The following is a 19,918-nucleotide window of genomic DNA, read 5'->3' as shown; positions in this document are numbered from 1 at the left end:
AATAGGGTAGTGCTCCGCACTAACCCCAAGTTCCTTCCAGAGGTGGTGTCACAGTTTCATGTCAATCAGGCGATTGAACTGCCCGCATTCTTTCCAAACCCAGAAACAGTAGCGGAAAGAATGCTCCACACGCTGGATGTTAAAAGGGCATTAATGTACTACATTGACAGAACACAACACTTTAGAAAGACACTGCAACTTTTCGTTGCCTTCTCAGCACCGCACAAAGGCAACCCTATTTCCAAAGCTGGAATAGCCAGGTGGATCGTTAAATGTATTCAGATTTGTTATCAGAAGGCTAAACGCACTTTAACGGTCCCCCCTGGGCGCACTCCACACGCAAGTTGGGGGCCTCCATGGCCTTCCTAGGTAACATTCCTTTGGAAGACATTTGTAGAGCAGCCACGTGGGCTACACCACATACATTTACCAAACATTACTGTGTAGATGTGCACTCCAAACAGCAGGCAGCTGTAGGACAGGCTGTTCTCAAAACTCTTTTTCAGACTTCTGCAGCTGGCACGGACGGCCGCCGCTAATGAGGGGACTGCTATGTATTCTATGCAATAGATATGAATTTAGCAGCCCACATGCCTCGAACTGAATTTGCTACTTACCAGTATGCATCTGTTCTTGGCATGTAGGGCTGCTAACATTCATATCGCCCACCCTCCTCCCCGGCGCCTGTAGCAGCTGCAGATTACTTCTTGCATTTCATCACTAGCATGGACATCATTTCTACTATCGCACTCCATCTTTGCCACAATGGCTAAAAACAATCTGGGGATGGAGTCGATGCCCATGCGCACTGTAGTCCAGGGGAGGAGCCACCTATCTTGTGATACTTCGAAGACTCTTCCAGGACAACAATGTGCAATCATCCGGACCCAACACTAGGCGGCGATCTATGCAATACATATGAATGTTAGCAGCCCTACATGCCAAGAACAGATGCATACTGGTAAGTAGCATATTCATTTTAGCATTACTTTGTGGGGGTGAGTGGTCTGTCTTCCATAGCTGCGATTGTCTCCCTTTTATTTTTGTGTTTTTTTCAGTTGTTGGCTCAGCTTTTTTTTGCCCTCCTTGATAGGGGAGGATCCGACCTATTTGTTGTGCTAGGGCTGGGTTCTTGTGTATCAGTTGCCAGAACGTAGCTTCCTCTGCTGTTTCCCCTTTGTGTACCTTGAGCTGGTTTGGGCCTGTAAGCAGGGATCTCCATCCTTTGTGCCAGATTATGATCGGCTCTGTCTGTTGACTTCGGTCCTGGCAGTACTCCTTCTTTCTTGCTCGCAGCCGGATGGTAATTCTTTGAAGTCGTCCTACCGTCAGTGGTGCTGGAAAGCGGCATGTCCCTACATCCTTTAATTATCTGAACTATATCCGCTAGGACCTCAGGGAGAGACGCCCACTTTTCAAAAGGATTGAACAGGGGCATTCCCCAGGGTAGGAAACCAGGTACTGAACAATCCTCTTTTTCCAGATCTTCCACCCTGGTGCTTAAATTGACGAGGTGGGCTGCTATCGATTGCAGGAGGTCTATTTGGACCTTCGTCTTTGATGATTGCTACAGTAGTGCTTTGTTTGTGGAGCTGTTTATCTCATTCTTTGATAGTTTCTGTAGATCTTCATTTATACTGTTGTTTAGAAGTAAGGTGATCTCCTTTAGAGTCCCGTAGAGGCTCTAATAGCCCCATCAAATTTGGGGTTAACTCTAGGATTCTTTCAATCTTTTGGCCCAGTTTTTGAAGGAACGAGGGTGTGAGGTCCCCTACCACTGGAGACTCTGGAATCGGGTCATCTAGAAGCGACACTGGGATTGTGGCTGATGGGAAGGGCTTAGTGCTCACCGCCTTCGGGGTGTCCTGATCATGACATTTAGTTCAGTGAATTTGAGCCGCTGTCACAGAGTCGTAATCCTTTTTAGACTATGCTGTTTCATGTTTCCTGCCAATTGTTGAGTCAGGCACCTTTTCTTTGAGTGAGGGTATAATGTAGCCGCAGGGTGATCCATTGATTCAATCAATCAAGAACTTGAAGAGCGCACTTCTTATCCGTGAGGGTCTCCGGTGTTGGGGGCAAAAAGGGGGGGGGCGCTACTGGTCAAACAGCCATGTCTTGAGTAGCCTCCTCAAGGTCAACAGGTCTTGGGTCTGTCCTAGGCTCAGTGGGAGGGTGTTTCAGGTCTTGGCGGCGAGGTGGGAGAAGGATCTGCCGCCGGTGGTTGTTTTTCGGATGCGGGGGACAGTGGTGATGGGGAGGTCAGCGGAGCAGAGCTGGCGGTTGGGTATGTAGAAGAAAAGTAGTCTGTGGAGGTAGGCTGGGCCAGTCTTGTGGAGTTCCTTGTGTGCGTGGATATGAAGCTTTTCATTTCTTGAAGGAAATCCTCTTGTTGACTGGGAGCTAGTGCAGGTTTCTCAGGTGGGGGGGTGATGTGGCTGTAGTGTGGTACGTCGAGGATCAGGCGTGCAGAGTTGTTTTGAATGTGTTATAGTCGTTTGAGCTTGGCCTGGGCTCCTGCGTAGAGGGCGTTTCCATAGTCGAGTCTGCTACTGATGAGGGCCTGGGTGACTGTTCTTCTTGTATCTGTCGGGATCCGCCTGTAGATCTTGCGGAGCATATAGAGGGTGTTGAAGCAGGAGGAGGAAACTGCGTTGACTTGCTTGGTCATGGAGAGTGTTGAGTCGAAGATGACTCCCAGGTTGCGTGCGTGGTCGGTGGGTGTCGGGGCTGCCCCCAGTGCCGTGGGCCACCAGGAGTCGTCCCAGGCTGAAGGGTTGGAGTCGAGGATGAGGACCTCCGTCTTATCTGTGTTCAGCTTCAGTTGGCTGATCTTCATCCAGTCGGCGACTGCCTTCATTCCTTCGTGGAGGTTGGATTTGGTGCTGAGGGGATCCTTGGTGAGGGAGAGGATAAGTTGAGTTACGTCAGGGTAGGAGATTGTTGAGGTCGTGCTGTCGGCCGACTTGTGCGAGCGGCGCCATGTAGATGTTGAACAGTGTCGGGCTGAGGTATGATCCCTGTGGTACGCTGCAGATGATCTTGGAGGCTTCTGATCGGAATGGGGGAGGCGGACGCTCTGGGTGCTGCAGGAGAGGAAGGAGGTGGTCCATTCCAGGGCCTTGTCTCGAATCCCTGCGTCGTGTGCGTAGTGTGCGGTGGCAGACAGTGTCGAAGGCGGCGGAGAGGTCCAGGAGGATGTGGACCGCGGTCTCACCGTTGTCCAGCAGGGTCCTGATGTTGTCGGTAGCGGCAATGAGGGCAGTCTCGGTGCTGTGATTGCTGCGGAACTCTGACTGGGATGGGTCCAGGATGCTGTTTTCTTCGAGGTATTGGGTTAGCTGTCTGTTGACTATCTTCTCTATGACCTTGGCTGGGAACGGAAGTAGGGAGATGGGCCGGAAGTTCTTTAGGTCTCTCTGGTCCGCCTTGGGTTTTTTGAGTAGGACGTTGATCTCGGCGTGTTTCCAGCTCTCTGGGAAGGTCGCGGTCTCGAAGGGGAGATTGATGACCTTGCGCAGGTGGGGTGAGATGGAGCTTATGGCTTTGTTGAAGATGTGGTGCGGGAATGGGTCTGACGAGGAGCTGGAGTGGATAGTGCTCATGGTCTTGATGGTGTCATCATTGTTCACGTGGCCCAGCCTGGCAGGGGGGTCATGGTCGATGGTGTGCAAAGAGTCTGGAGTGTCGGGGTCTGTTGGGGCTGTCTGGGTGTTAAAGCTGTCGTGTTTGTCAGCGATCTTGCGGTGGAGGAAGGTGACGAGGGAATCTCACAGGGCTTGCGACGGCGGGATGTCGTTGGTGTTGGAGCTGGGGTTGGAGAGTTCCTTTACGATGTTGAAGAGCTCCTTGCTGTTGTGTACGTTGTTGTCGAGACGGTCTTTGAAGGAGGTCCTCTTGGCAGACCTGATGAGGTGATGGTGTTTGCGGATGGCGTCTTTGTGGCTGCCGAAGCTGTCCGGTGTCTTTTGATTGCGCCGTTTCTTCTCTAGTTTCCGGCTTGTTCGCTTGGAGGCTAGGAGTTCTGGGGTGAACCAGCTAGCACTCTTGCTGGTGTCTCTTTGGGTGGGTTTCTTCAGCGGGGGAGGGTGTTGGCGCAGTTGTCGATCCAGCATCTGAGGTTGCGGGCAGCGTCGTCGGTGTTGGAGGGGTCGGTGGGTGGGCTGAGAGTGAGGTTTGCCTGTTGTTGGTCTTCGGTGATTTTGCTCCAGCAGCGGCTGGGAGTCTGTTGGGTGCGGTGGTGTGTGGTGGGTTTCTGGTAGGCCAAGTGGATGCAGCGGTGGTCGGTCCAGAGGAGTTCGGTTGTGTGGCTGTGAAGGAGACGTGGGAGCTTGAGGAGAAGACGGGGTCGAGAGTGTGGCTGGTGGAATGGGTTGGCTACGTGACGAGCTACCTCAGTCCCAGTTTGGCGATCAGGGTGGTGGAGTTGCTGTCGTTGTTGTTCTCAAGGTGAAAGTTCATGTCTCCAAGGAGGATGTAGTCGGTGGAGGTCACGGCGTGCGTGCTGATGAAGTCGGCGATGGAGTTGCTGAACTGGGGTCGTGGTCCGGGGGGTCTGTAGATGACTGTGCCTCTGAGGGTGGTGTTGAAGTCTGTGTAGATCTGGAAATGCATGTGTTCGGCGGGGCTGAGAGTGTCGTCGGTGCTGGTCGAGACCCTGATGCTGTTCTTGTGGACGATGGCTATTCCTCCTCGGACTCCGTTGGTGCGGTCTCTTCGGGTGATCTTGTAGCCGTCTGGGATGGCTATGGCGATGTCTGGTGCGGAGGAGTCGTTCATCCAGGTCTCTGTCAGGAATGCGACATCCGGGGATGATGTGTCGAGCAGGTCCCAGAGCTCGACGGCGTGTTTGCGTGTGGAGCCGGTGTTCAGTAGGATGCATCAGAGGAGGTTGAGGTTTTTCTTGGCGGGTGGTTTGGCGACTCTGAGACTGGTGTAGCTGCAGTTCCGGCAGGTGAAGGGATCTTGTATGCGTTTCGGGGCGGCCTTGATGCAGGTGTGGGTGCGTCCGGAGTTGAGAGCGTGCAGTGTGCTGGCATCGTGGCGGCGGGCGTGGGACAAGGGGTTCTGGCGCTGGGCGCGGACGGGCTCAGACGGGCTTGCCTTAGGTACGCTAGCGGCACGCCTGCTGCGTGGACGCGCTGCGGCTCACCGGACTTGGAGATGATCCTACTTTGAGGGTATGCAAGCAGTCTGAGAACTTTCTGCTCATACTTTTGGTGCTGATCTCCTGAGAGATGCAGGGATCGTATCCAGAAAGTAGTACATCCTGGGGTTCATCCTTTTGCCTGCCCTGAATGTTGCCCTGGATGGTGCTGAGGTTGACTTTTTTTTTAAAGAAGTGCCTAATGTACCCCCTTTGTCGGGCGCCTTGTGTGATTTCATTTGGGTTCTCTGATAGAGATGTGATCCTTTTTTGTTGGCGATTGTTAGTGATTTCTTCAGGGGTCAGGCATGGTCGATCCTTCTTTTTAGGTCCCATCTTGCTAAAGCGCAGGATAGTGGTTTGGCTGTCTGACTGATTGGCCTGTGGTGTAATCAGTAGCTGAGAACGCGCTGTAACTAGAAAGATGCCAGGGATGTGGGGGGTGATTGTTCCCCTAAATTGTGACCAAGGTTAGTTTTGTGCTGAGATTTTAGGAGACCCCCCTGCATGGAAAGCTGGCAGTGGTGCAGATGCCTGCGCGCTCCTCCGGTTGTCCACAATTCCTCGACGCTCCTCTCTGCTCTCAACTCAGCATCCAGGGGACTCTACACTGCCGACACTTGGTTGCGGGGCTGGGAGTAGGGCTGGTGCAGGGACCGGAGCTGCCCCTGGCCTGATTAGGAGCTCCTCTTGGCCTGCTGCTAGCTGGTGTGCTCAGGAGAGCGGGTGCTGTCGGAGGCCGTCAAGCAAGTGGCGGCGTGCCTAAGGAGCCGCAAACTGCGCCCGGTCTAACCGGGCTGTCTCCGTGACACCTGGGGGCCACTCTTCGCGGTAACCTGCTACTGCTGCCACACTTGCTGTTCTCTGCTCCCTGACTCTCTGCAGCCTCCTCCGCAATCCCCCCTCGCTTGCCCCGAATTAAATGAGGGGTGGGCGGGGCGGAGGGGGACCCTCTGTTCTTTCACCGTTTGTGGGCTCCTGGTTCCGAGCGTTGCTCCGGTGCGGCTACGTCTTGCGGGAAATGCTGAGTCAGCTATCGTCGGCTGTGGTACTGCTGCCGCCGGCGCCCCACCAGATCTCAGGGTCGCGGGCCCCAGTGACCAGCCCCAAGGGCGGAGTGTCTGGTGCCGGGTTAGAGACGCCTGGATTCGCCTTACACTGCTCGGCACTCTGTGCTCTGTATGCTGCCAAACTCCAAACGTACCGCTGACTGTGGACGGTTAGAGAAATATCCTCTATTATCCAATACAAATGAAGAGAGGATTGGGTGGCTTAGCCACGGAGTGCAATCCTAAATTAAAATCACCCAGAGATACTAATATTGTTAATCCTGGTGCAGTGACCACATCAGGCAAAATTACATTAGCGGCCACCTTTTATAAGTTTACCAGCAGTAATCATGTCCGTACATCTGGCAGAACTGTCACCAGTTGGGTACAAAAGGGCTTTGACAATTTGGAATGCCTTACATAGGTAATACATAACAGCTATTCCTGCAATACTTCTGGCACCAAAGTAATAATGTTGGCAAAAATCTCCCTAACATCACATGAGTTATCGCTCAAATATCAGCTTTTCATATGTGTTTGGAAATTCGACAGACTTCAGCTTATGTGTTCTGGGAACACACACATTTTCTTTTTGAAAAAACCATATTCGAGGCATATGAGCTGCAGATCCTACATTTTGCAATAGATCGCCACCTGGTGTTGGGCTCGGATGTTTGCAGGTTGTTGACTTCTTGGAAGAAGTCTTTTGTAGATAGATAGGTGATTCCTCCCTTGGACAATACTGCGCATGGTCATCGACTCCATCCTCAGATTGTTTTTTTCCGCCACTGGGTTCGGATAAAAGTTTTCCGCTCCGGCTAGAAAGACTTTTTCTGCTTTTTTCGAAGCGAGAAACTTCAAACAACGTCTTTCGACATCGAATAGACTTTCGACATCACCAGCTACATTCCGGTGCGTCGACGCGGGCCGTTTGGCCCATCGGCGCCGTGCGGCCTACGCCTCATGGAAAGAACTCCATTCAAGAGATGCCCGGTATGTCGAGCAAAATTCCCTCATAGCGACCAACACGAGGTTTGTAACCTCTGTCTCTCGCCAGAACACCACGAGTCAACCTGCACAGCCTGTGCCTCCTTCCGATCGAAGAAGACCATTCTGGATCGGAGGGCCCGTCGACACGAAATGAGGAGATCGGCACCAGCACCGGAGGCCATCTTTGAAGAGGAGATCATCGAAGAAGACGTCTCCGAGGACGAATATCCAATCGAAGATATCTCCGAGGACGAGCCTCCACTCGGCGCAGAGGAGGACTCGCCTGATCTCTAGATAATATCGGGGGCAGAGGATTCGGACGATTCAATCCCATCTCGACAACCCCTAGGTACATCTGACAGACGTTACCCAAACAGAAGCACTCCACCCATGGGGCCCAGTCGAGACCGAGGTTTACCCTCTAACGCCCCGCCTTCGGGCCCGGCTCCGAGGAAAGAGAATACGCCTTCCGGTGCCTCAGCACCGAAGAAACACCATGTGCCAGTTACACCTCCTCCATTGGCACCAAAACGTCCTTCGACACCGAAGGACGTGTCGGCACCGAAGATGAAACACCCTTCGAAGCCCAAAGACAAGGACACTTCGACACCCGTACCATCTGTGCCGAAACCAAAACCTGTACAAACACCGAAAGCTTCGACTCCGAAACCTTCCGGTTCAAAAAACAAGGAGGGGGAGCCTGTTTCCGGCGCCAAAGGAACAGCAAAACCTGTCTCCACGCCGAAACCTCTAACATCTGTACCAAAGACCCCAGAAAAGGCTAAACAACCTTCGGTACCGAAATCATTGCCAAAAGACTCAACTACTCCTCATAAGGCAAAAAACACTATACAACCTCTATCGGCCCGGAAAGATCGACGCCGAAGAAGATTATAGAAGAGGAAGAACTGTTTAGACCAGATCCTAGACAGAAAAAGGTCTTTTTTTATTCCAAAAACTGGACATGTGGAAGCAATCCCTCATAAGAAGAGACCAGCAGACACACCACTTACACCTGTGGTTCCTGCCAAAAAGGACTGTGCAACTTCGCCAATGCACCCTTCCTCTCCTTCACCTTTTTCCTCTCCTATTACTCCACATGTAGAACCTATTCATTCACCTGCATCATCACACCACACTGATGAGGAGTATGATTTGGGTGGGGGGGGGGATGTTGTCCCTTTAGATGAGGATGTTAACACAGAATACACTAAGGAGGATGATGCATATAATTTTGAACCAAATAATGCACCAGACATCCCTGATCCTCAGTACTACCCATCAAAACCTTCCCCTACAGAGGACAGTATTGGTTTTAATCATTTATTGAACAGCGCTGCACTTTACCATGGGGTTCCTATGCACTCTGATGCCATTGAGGAGGACTTCTTGTTAGACACTTTCGAACAGTCACAAAGGTCTACCCAAATATTACCAATGATCAAAGGAGTCATTAAACATGCTCCAGAGATTTTTAAAGATCCAGTAAGGTGTAGGGTGTTAAATCCTAGAATAGAGAAAAAGTATAGGCCAGCACCAGCTGATCCAGTATACATTAAGGGCCATCTGCCATTAGACTCCTTGGTGGTGTCAAATGCACGCCAAAGGGCTAATTCTCAGACTTCTGGGGACACACCCCCGCCTGACAAAGAGTCCAAAATTATTGATGCGTCAGGGAAACGAATTGCTGCACAAGCAACAAATATATGGCGCATAGCAAACACATAGGCTTTACTTTCACGCTACAACAGGGCTCATTACGATCAACTAGAAAAGTTAATGGAACACCTACCAGATCAACACAAGGATCTGGCAGCAGAACTTTTACATGAAGGCAAATTAATTTCAAATGCCTCAATTAAATGTGCACTAGATGTAGCTGACACAGCATCCAGAGCAGTGAACACTAGCATGGTTACGCATTTCGGGTTTTAAACCTGAGGTACAAACTACCATCCTAAACCAGCCCTTTAATCAGAACCAATTGTTCGGGCCGGCGGTAGATAATACATTAGAAAAGATGAAGAAGGATACAGACACCGCTAAGTCTATGGGGGCATTACAATCCACCCAAACTAGAGGTTCTTTTCGCCGCTCCTCTTATAGAGGAGGCTCCAAGCAAACCGGCGCAGACACAACATCATCTTTTAAAACACACACGCAGACCTCCTCTAATAGAGGATATTTTAGAGGAGGATACAGAGGCAATAACAACAAAGGAAGAGGTAGAGGTAATAACAACAACCGCTCCTCTTCCACTCCTAAACAGTGACTTCCCTCTGGCTCCCCTACAGCATTCCACTCCTGTGGGGGCAGACTTTCACAGTTCCTACCTGTCTGGAACTCCATCACAAAAGACAGGTGGGTAAGACAAATTATCCAACATGGCTACTGCCTAGAACTCACTGCAACCCCCCCAAACATACCACCCAGGCAGCGTCCAATGTTGGCAGAACACATAACTCTGCTTCAACAGGAAGTTCTAGCACTTCTACAAAAAGATGCTATTCAAGTAGTTCCATTAGCAGAACAAGGAACAGGAATCTACTCCTTGTATTTCCTAATTCCAAAGAAGGACGGGACCTTAAGACCAATTCTCGACCTCAGGCCCCTCAACCACTACATACAATCAGATCATTTCCACATGATCACATTACAACAGGTACTCCCGTTACTACAACAGGGAGATTTTCTGTCCACGCTATACCTAAAGGACGCCTACTTTCACATTCCAATACATCCTGCGCACAGGAAGTATTTAAGGTTTGTCATACAAGGACAACACTATCAGTTCAAAGTCCTTCCATTCGGGGTTACAACAGCACCACGAGTGTTTACAAAGTGCTTAGCAGTAGTGGCAGCACACCTCCGAAGAAAACAAATACATGTCTTCCCCTACCTAGACGACTGGCTCATAAAAGCAAGATCGTACAACCAGTGTGCACAACACACAAAACAAACAATTCAAACACTGCACAACTTAGGGTTTACGATAAACTACACCAAGTCGCACCTAGAGCCTTCGCACGTTCATCAATATCTAGGAGCTACTATAAACACATCGGTAGCTCTAGCGTATCCCAGTCAAGCCAGGATTCAAAGTATTCAGAACTTCGTCTCCCTTTTTCAATGTCAGCACTCTCTACAAGCCACAGTGTTCATGAAACTAATAGGTATGATGGCATCTTGCATCTTCATAGTTCCCCACGCAAGACTGCAAATGCGCCCACTACAAGAATTTGTAGCACAACAGTGGAATCAGGCTCAGGGTCAGCTCACAGACCTGGTGTTGGTAGACAGCCGTACATATCGCTCTCTGCAATGGTGGAACACCAAAAATTTGACAAAGGGACGGCCGTTCCTAGACCCAGTTCCACAGATAGTGCTCACGACAGATGCATCCCTCATAGGATGGGGAGCCCATCTCCTGCATTATACCACACAAGGTCAATGGAACAATCAACAGAAACAGTTCCACATTAACCATTTGGAGCTGCTAGCAATTTTCCTAGCACTCAAAACTTTTCAAGTACAAATACAAAACAAAGCTGTACTAGTCCGGATGGACAATATGACAGCCATGTATTATATACAAAAACAGGGGGGGACACACTCTCTGCAACTGTCCCAACTTGCACAGAACATCTGGAGATGGGCCATCCCTCAAAACATACATCTGACAGTAGAACACCTTCCAGGGATACACAACCAGATAGCAGATCTGTTAAGTCGCCAATCACAACAGATTCACGAATGGGAGTTGCACCCACAAGTACTTCAACCATTCTTCCAAATGTGGGGGCATCCACAAATAGACCTGTTTGCCACCCACGAGAACTCAAAATGCCCAACCTTCGCCGCCAGGTTTCCACACCCACGGTCGGAGGGGAATGCAATATGGATGAACTGGTCAGGCAGATTTGCGTACGCTTTTACGCCTCTCCCACTCATTCCACTAGTAGTACGCAAGCTCAGACAACAGTCCCTCAAACTAATACTAGTGGCCCCCACATGGGCACGTCAGCCGTGGTTCACCACGTTACTAGATCTCTCAATGGTTCCACATCAGAAATTACGGCTCACGCCATCCCTGTTAACACAGAACCATGGAGAAATAAGACACCCAGAACCAAGCCAACTGAATTTGGCGATCTGGCTCCTGAAGTCCTAGAGTTTGGTTACCTAAATTTACCACCAGACTGTATGAATATAATTAAAGAAGCTAGAAGACCCACTACCAGAGCATGCTATGCTGCTAAGTGGAAATGATTTGCAATATATTGTAACAACAATCACATTGATCCTTTGGATGTTTCCATCCAAAATATTATTTGCTACCTTCTACACTTACAAAGGTCCAATTTGGCTTACTCTTCCATACGCCTACATCTAGCAGCTATTGCAGCGTATTTACAGAATAGACAACATCTATCTCTCTTTAGAGTACCTGCAATAAAAGCATTTATGGAAGGATTAAAAAGAATCATCCCACCTAGGTTACCACCTGCTCCAGTATGGAACCTAAATGTAGTCCTTACTCCTTACAAGACTCATGGGACCCCCTTTCGAGCCGTAACATAAATGTGAACTGCAATTCCTAACATGGAAAACCGCGTTCCTTGTCGCCATTACCTCTCTCAGAAGAGTTAGTGAAATGCAAGCATTCACAATAGAAGAACCATTTTTTCAAATACATCCTTATAAAGTGGTTCTTAGACCCAATCCAAAATTCCTACCAAAAGTGATTACTCCTTTTTACCTAAACCAGTCAGTAGAGTTACCGGTGTTTTTTCAAAAACCGGACTCTGTTGCAGAAAGGGCTTTACACACCTTAGATGTTAGAAGAGCTCTACTATATTACACAGACAGGACTAAATCCTTCAGAAAGACGAAACAACTATTTGTATCTTTCTCTCCACCACACAAAGGCAATCCCATCTCTAAAGGGGGTATTGCTGGATGGATTGTAAAGTGTATTCAAATATGCTATCACAAGGCTAAACGTACACTAACAGTTCCTCCTAGAGCACACTCCACTCGCAAACTAGGAGCCTCTACGGCTTTCTTAGGAAACATACCATTAGAGGACATATGCAAAGCAGCCACATGGTCTACAATACACACCTTCACTAAACACTATTGTGTTGATGTGCAAGCCAAGCAGCAAGCTGAAGTAGGCCAAGCTGTTCTTAAAACACTATTTCAGCATACTGCAACGGATACAGGTGACCACCGCTAGGGGAGACACTGCTGCACAATCGTTGCAAAATGTAGGATCTGCAGCTCATATGCCTCGAACGGAAAATGCTACTTACCAGTATGCATCTGTTCTTGGCATGTAGAGCTGCAGAATCCTACATGCCCTCCCGCCTCCCCGGGACTTGTATCCGTTCCAGTACTCATCTTACTTAGATGCACACGCATGGACATCCTTTCTCTTTTACTTCTACTAACTCCATCATTTCCCATCATGGCGCAAAACAATCTGAGGATGGAGTCGATGACCATGCGCAGTATTGTCCAAGGGAGGAGTCACCTGTCTTGTGACTACAAAAGACTTCTTCCAAGAAGACAACAACCTGCAATCATCCGAGCCCAACACCAGGTGGCGATCTATTGCAAAATGTAGGATTCTGCAGCTCTACATGCATACTGGTAAGTAGCATTTTCCTTTCCATGTTGGTACGCACAAATGAATTCAGCAACAGTAGCTCACACGGTACTCGTTGTCGAACCCCTGTTACAGACTGTGTCTATTGAGTACAGATATCCCAGCTGATTCAACACTCTCCTCTTCCAGTTAGGAGAGGATAAGGCCTGCTGTAACTCAACAGCTGCTTTCTCTCCACTTCTCACAAATAGCCACATTGTTAGACCTGGCATCATTGGCGTGAGTCTCCCTTAATTTTTGACGGATTGCCTCTTCTGTTTTTATTATATGTTTTTGCTGGATTTATGCTTTGGGAACTGTGCCACTGCTAATCAGTGCCACAGTGCAAGTGCTCCCTATGTTAAATTAATGTACTAATTGGTTATTCCATGATTGAGTTATTTGATTTATCGGTCAACCCCTAGTACAGTGCACCATGTGTGCCCAGGGCTTGTAAATCAAATGCTGCTGGTGGGCTTGCAGCACTGGTTATGCCACTCACAGAAGAAGCTTGTAAAGTGTATCTCAGGTCTGCCATTGCAAGGCCTGTGTGCAGTCTAGCACTGCCTTGTCGATTTGGCCAAGTGCACCCACTTGCCAGTCCCTAAACCTTCCCTTTACTTCATATTAGACACCCCTATGGTAGGCACAAGGGCAGGGTGCATTGAAGTATAAGGTAGGGCATGCTCTGATGTGTGTAGCGTGTTCTAATAGTGAATTACAGCCATTGTCGTTTTTCACTATTGAAGGCTACCTGTTCTCATAGACCAGAATGGGCACTTAAGATTATTACATTCTTATAATCCTAACTTACTCAGGGAACATGGTAGAAATTCGAGTTTAGTATGCCTGAACTCAGAATAATAAAATAAATCTTTTAGTAAAGTTTATTTTAATATTCTGTGTTTGCAAATAGCACTTTTAGAAAGTAGGTATTTGCTTGCCTAACCATTTGAGCCTGCCTCTGCTGAGTTGTGTATTCCTTGTCTGGGTTTGTGTGTGACAGGGCTGGGGGATTCGAGGAGACAGGCTGGGACAGCCCAGTGGTGAATAGAGAGATCTGCATCTAGATAGGAGGGAGGAGTTGCACCTGGGACCTGAATAGGGCTGGGCATTCCCTCTACAATGCTGGCTCCACCTCCTGTGGCTTGTCTGATATCTCTGCCCTGCACTATGAAAGGAGATGAGGAATCATGTCAACAGAGTGTTCCAGGGCTATATCTTCCCTCCCCTGTGCTGTCTCCACCTCCTGTGGGGCGGCTGATGTCTCTGCCCTGCACAGTGAAAGGAAGAGGAGAGTCATGTAAACAAAGTGCTCAGGAACTGGTTTGGACTAGGCAGAGGCCTCTCTGCCTTCAGAGAACAAAGGATTTTGGGGTATAAATATTGGGACCCTGATCTCAAGAAATTAGATCACTTCTGGACAAGAAACCTTTCTGCCAAGGAGAAGAACCAAGGAAGCTGCAGGAGTTTGGACTGCCCCTCTGCCAGTGTGCTGTTTGCTGGGTTGGCCTGCAGTGGTTGCTTCATTGCCAAAGGCGAAAGAGAAGGAACTTTGTAAGGACTTTCATCTACAGAATACTCTCCAAGGGCTTGAACTGTGCTTGCCCCTGCTGAAGTCTCAGGGACAAAAGACTTCACCTCCAGCTCCCTCCTGAATTTCCTTGCTGGGAATTCTGACTCCAGAGACTCGAGAAGAAGCGTGTCGCCGCAGCTGAAATCATCGCAATACTGGAGAAGCAAGCCTTTGCCGCATCTCCCTGGAAGCATGTGTTCATCGAAGCTGCCTGCTGTCGCATCACCGGAGAAGCGTGACTCCATTGAGAGAGTCGCCATCGCATCACCGGAGAAGCGTGTCGCAGGGCCTGTCGCAGCTCCAGAGTACAGAGTTGTCGCAAGGCTGCCAGGGCGTCATCACATCGTCATCGCATCGCCGCATCAAGGGCGCCATCTTCTCGTATCGCAACCAGATCGCATCGCATCAAGGCGACATCTTGCGAACCGCAACGGGCCCGCAGGCTGAGAATCTACGCATCACCTCCGCACCAGTAAGGCTCACGACGAGTCCCCTACTCTGTGCAAGCATTGAGAAAGGACGCAACCGTTCCCCCGGGTCACGGAACAGACGCATCTCCCCTTTTGCGAGCCTTTTGTTCACTTTACTTTACACAACCAGGTACTTGATTGAGAACTTTATCGCATTTACCATCAACTTGAACTAAGAGACTTTAATCATCTATTAAGTAATCTTAGGTGTGGTATTGTGGATTTTTGTCGTTTGTGGTCTTGTGTTTAAGTCTATATGAAGAATACTTATTTTTATAAAACCTGTGTTGTGTCCATCTGTAGTGTTTTCACTAAATTACTGTGTATATTCGCAAATGCTTAACACACTGCCTCTGAGATAAGCCTATCTGCTCGTGCCAAGCTACCAAGGGGTTGAGCAGGGGTTATTACGGAGTGTAATCCCCTTATCCTGACTTAGAAGTAAGGGTTCCTATTTGGACAAAGGTGAATACCATTGCCAACTAGAGACCCCCAGATCTAACACACATCAACAGGAAGTTGGCTCCTAAGAGAAGTACCCAGTGGCTCAAGGTGAAAAAAAGACAAATCATATCCGATCACAGGTTGCAAGTTAAACATAGAAATTACTGTGAGTTTTGCAAATACAAGATACGTCGGTTTGACTTGCAGTATGCCTGGGTTGCTTGGCCCACTGTTTAAGACCAGTCCTAATTTAGTTCAGCATTGAACCACCAGAAGTTCACATCAGAGGTGTTATGCATGTTGAACTGTCTTATGAGATGATAATACTGGCAGAAGTCAATGGAATCTCCCCACAAATGTCCACAAACATCTCTAAAATGTATAAGCCAAAATCATGATGCCGGTAGGTCACAATCATAGTCAACGTTGCAGGTATAGGAGAAGAATTTGTTACTATTAGAAGTGCAAATTTTTAAGTAGCTAATATAAAAATCTGCAATAACAGGACCTGTCCGAGTGTGACATCAGTCTTGTGATAGTTTTAAAGGGAAGCAGGATCAGGTTTTATGCCAAAGAATTCAACTGGGCATTGAATTGTCCCATTGCTATGTGGTAGTTGGCTCTACGGACATTGCCACACTACATCCCTGAAAAGCAGGTTCCCACAGAGGTACATTTGCAGAGCTTTGTGATAGGGCCAGATGAGTGATTTTTCAAGAGTTGTAATTTTTATATAAAATGCTTTGTATTTGTGAATGTTTTAGTAATTTGTAAACTTACAGGAGACTTTGTACATGTGATTCATTTACACTTCTTATTCTGAAGTGGTTTTACATTTGTATCCTCAATGTTTAAACAGATATTCTTTGACTTGCAGTGATTCCGTTGGCGGATTACTATATCATAGCTGGAGTGATTTATCAAGCACCTGACTTGGGGTCTGTCATAAACTCCAGAGTGGTAAGAGAACTTTCTTGTGTGCGAATACATAGTAGCTTATATCCTGAAATTTGACATTCCTAACCCATTTGATACTCATTGCATTTCTAATTTTTGTGAGTGTTAAAAACTGGACTGAAAGCTTGGCTAGATTGTCCATCATGGTAGTTCGTCTCTGCAGCCCACAAAGAAGTTGTTAACTTTGTAATAGTATGTGTGACTGTAGATGCACATGCTCTCTGCATACTCCTACCGGCTAGTGTTGGCTTTGACGTTACAACTTATTTTTCTTTGAAGAAGCTTGATTCCTGGAATGTGCTGTGACTTTTCACCTAGTCTACAGTGCGCATGGACATCACCTTAGAATGTGTTTTTCCATTAGGTACAGGTGTGTTCATCAGTGGTCATGAGATCAATGTGTATTGCACTGTGTTCTCAAACCTAACTTCTCCACTCTTCCAGACCAGCAACTCCGATAACCATCACTGCAATATCTACTTCCATTCAGTGGATCTTCCTACTGGAACATCGCTCTACTCCTACAGATCACTTTACTTTGACTTCACCGGCGGCTATCGCCCCCATCCCAAACTAAGTCAAGTGATCTTCAGTGTCCACAGAGCTCGCCCAGGGAATGCAGATAGGAAGGTGGTGTTGGAACCCACACCCTTCCAATTTTAGCCAAGGTGTAACGCAAAAAATCTATGGGTGGACCAGCGTGCCGTTTCCAACCTCTGCCACATCCTACGACTCTAAACTTCTTTGAATAAAAACAAGTATAATGTCCAAGCTCAGCAGGATGATCTAAATTCTGCTAGGGTTTTTCTGCTCAGGATAGTATTTTACAACTGTAGACCACCACACTCTGGCCAGTGGTTTCCACTTCCCCGCAAGGGACTTGGGCTCATCCTCATCTGCCATATGGGGGCCACTCCTCCTCCTCTTACATTGCTGCCAGGACCTGGAGTGACCCACCCCTCCATCTTCGAACAGCACTTTCCGTAGCAGACCTCAGGATGAAACTCAATACCCTTAGGAATAACAGTAATGTGCTATACACATGCTGATTGATTGATTGACATGTATATGTATGTATCAATGGCACAGCTTCACACTGGTCTTCATGTGCATTCATTGTAACTCAAAAATCTTATCTTCATTAGTGACCATGTCTAGCAGTATCTTGCAAGCGGTCTGGAAAGAGCTATATCAGTACAATATGAGTAGGTTACTTAAGTCTGGAGTAAGCTATGACTAGTCATAGAAAAACCTCTGTGAATCTGGCCTCCATTTCCCTAACTTTGTCAATTCTGATCTTAACTATGTACTTGTTCATGCACAGGATTTGAAACCTAAAAAGGAAGCATATTTTCATGCACAAGCTCTGTAATGAGCCATTCAGGAAGTAGCAGTTCTCAAGTTCTTTTGATTTCACTGAGCGCTCTAACTTGTGGAGATTTGCTGCCAAGAGGAGTGTCAAATTGAAAACAAATCCTAATTGCTTTAGATTTAATGCAACATTTTAAAACTAGAAGAAAATAGAAATAAAATGAAAGACTGTAGTTTTGTTTTGCTTGTTAATATTTCAGGCAGTATTATTACTTTAATCTTTTTGTTCTAATCTGTATGACTTGTCTTTTGACCTCCTTACAAATTATGGGAGTGGTTTTGCAGCGTGGATCTTTCTGGATTCACTATGCTGTGCATTATTCTGCCAGCTAATGGCTGGGTCCGGAATTGTAGCCTTTGTTCTCTTCTTTTTTTTTTTCGTGGCCCAGGTGGTCGTCGACATACCACCATTTGGTGTCCTTCGTGACGTTGACGCTCTTCCTCTGGAAGCTCCTACCTTTCGTCACCATCTTCAGATTCTTTTTTCCACCGTTGGGTCTGCATTGTTGTCGAGGAGTTCCAGATTTTTGGAAGAGGAATCGATGGAAAACAGGAAAAATCATAAAAATCGAAGCTTATCATCGCACCTGACTACAGGCCAAGTAGACGGGACTACAAAGGAGAAGAACATTTTGAGAGAACTCTGCGTTCCCACGAGAATGCGCACACATGGGGCTCCCTGAGCGCAGGAATGTACAAAACCACCTTCAAGTTTTGCACCAATTGCCACCACGAATACGCCCAGAAGGACCAGCATCCAGTCTGCAACCTCTGCCTGCAGTCAGCTACAACAGCGAGGACTGCAATGCGCGCTCGGCGTTCACACCCAAGAACCTCAGGGTAAGGGAGAGGCAGAGAAGGGCGAACAACAATATGGCGGGGCCACCTCCATCGCTCCAAGACTTGGGCCTCTCCAGTGGAGAGGAGGACAGCATCACCGAAGGACTTGAGGACTGCATGGTCGTTGAAGTCCATAAGAAAACGTAGAAAGAGAGTCGACGACCCTAAAACATTCGACCGACACTGGAAAGAGTGAGACAAAGTCCTCGAGGGAACAGTGCTGTCAAATCTCGACGAAAGCAACTGCACCCAAGGACAAAGTGTCCAGTGGATCCTTCGAAAAGGACTCCCGGATGGCAAAGACCCACGAAAAATCATGGTCATTGAAGAAAGCCCCCGAAAAGGACTCCTCAATGCCGAGAAGAGAAGGGTCGCCAACTGCTTCGATGTCGACGAATACGAAGCGCTCAAACCCTCGACGCTGAACAGGCTGTCGAGATGGAAAGGAAGAAAAGGAGGCTCAAGGCCAAAATGGCGAGAATCCTGCAGCGGAAGAAGGACTTCGACGACAAGATGAGTCGGTACACCATCTCGCCGAAGCCTCCGGCCGAGGTCGAGAGGGACTTCAAAGACCCTGAACCGCCGAAAACGCTTGAAGCGATCGAAGAACAGGAAGGAGAAGCCCTTGATTACTTCGAGGGAGAAGGCGAGGAGGAACAGCTAACCTACCAGGACTTAACATCTTCGGAGGCGCAAGACTTGGAGTGGCATGATCTCGACACCGACATGCCAGAAGAAGGGGTAGACACATACCCTTCGAGGCCTTCGCCACCAGACGATATATAGGGATCTATAATTTGGTGGTCAAAAATGCTGCACAAACATATGGGGTAGAATTGGTGGAGGAGAAACCCAAGGCTTGCTTTCTCCTGGAGACTCTCTTACCCACACAAACAAGAAGTAAATTCCTGCCCATGCTCCCTAATGTGCTGGACCAGGGCAGAGAGGCTTTCAAGGAACTAGCTATATGTAAATCTGTAACCCCAAGAACAGAGAAGTACAAGCACTCCTCAGAGGACCCTGCATACATTCAAGGATCAGTGCCAGCCGATTCAATCATTATTGCAATGGCTAGGAAAAGGGCCAACGTGCCCACAAATGCAGGACCACCTCTTGACAAGGAGAGTAGGAGAATGGATCTCACAGGGAGGAAGGTAGAACAGAGTGCGGCAATTCCAATGGTGCATCGCCAACTCTTAACACCCTAATCAACAGGCATGCATACCAGCACTGGGAGGAAGTAGGGCAACGCCTGAAGCACCTACCGGAACAGTACCAGCGGAGGACAACCCACCTGGTAGAGCAGGGGGAAAACGTGGCAAACACATGTTTAAAGTCGGCCTTGGACGCAGCGGAGACGTCCAGAAGACAGATGATTATCGGGGTAACAGAGAGAAGGCAGGCATTGCTGTGTATTTCGGGGTT

The 19,918-nt window shown here is 48.2% G+C and overlaps 1 protein-coding gene across 1 annotated transcript in view; it reads left to right on the top strand.

The window, feature by feature from the left end:
* Window positions 1–19,918, top strand: part of MED6 (mediator complex subunit 6) — a 90,459-nt gene that overhangs the window by 54,699 nt on the left and 15,842 nt on the right. The window contains exon 4 of the mRNA XM_078659613.1: window positions 16,203–16,285. Within this exon, the coding sequence (XP_078515739.1) occupies window positions 16,203–16,285 (83 nt within the window). The remainder of the gene's footprint in view (window positions 1–16,202; window positions 16,286–19,918) is intronic.

The sequence above is a fragment of the Lissotriton helveticus genome, chromosome 9, assembly GCF_964261635.1.
Source record: "Lissotriton helveticus chromosome 9, aLisHel1.1, whole genome shotgun sequence".
Lineage (NCBI taxonomy): Eukaryota > Metazoa > Chordata > Amphibia > Caudata > Salamandridae > Lissotriton > Lissotriton helveticus.
The sequence above is the reverse complement of the archived record's forward strand: the minus strand, read 5'-3'. Positions and strand labels throughout refer to the sequence as shown.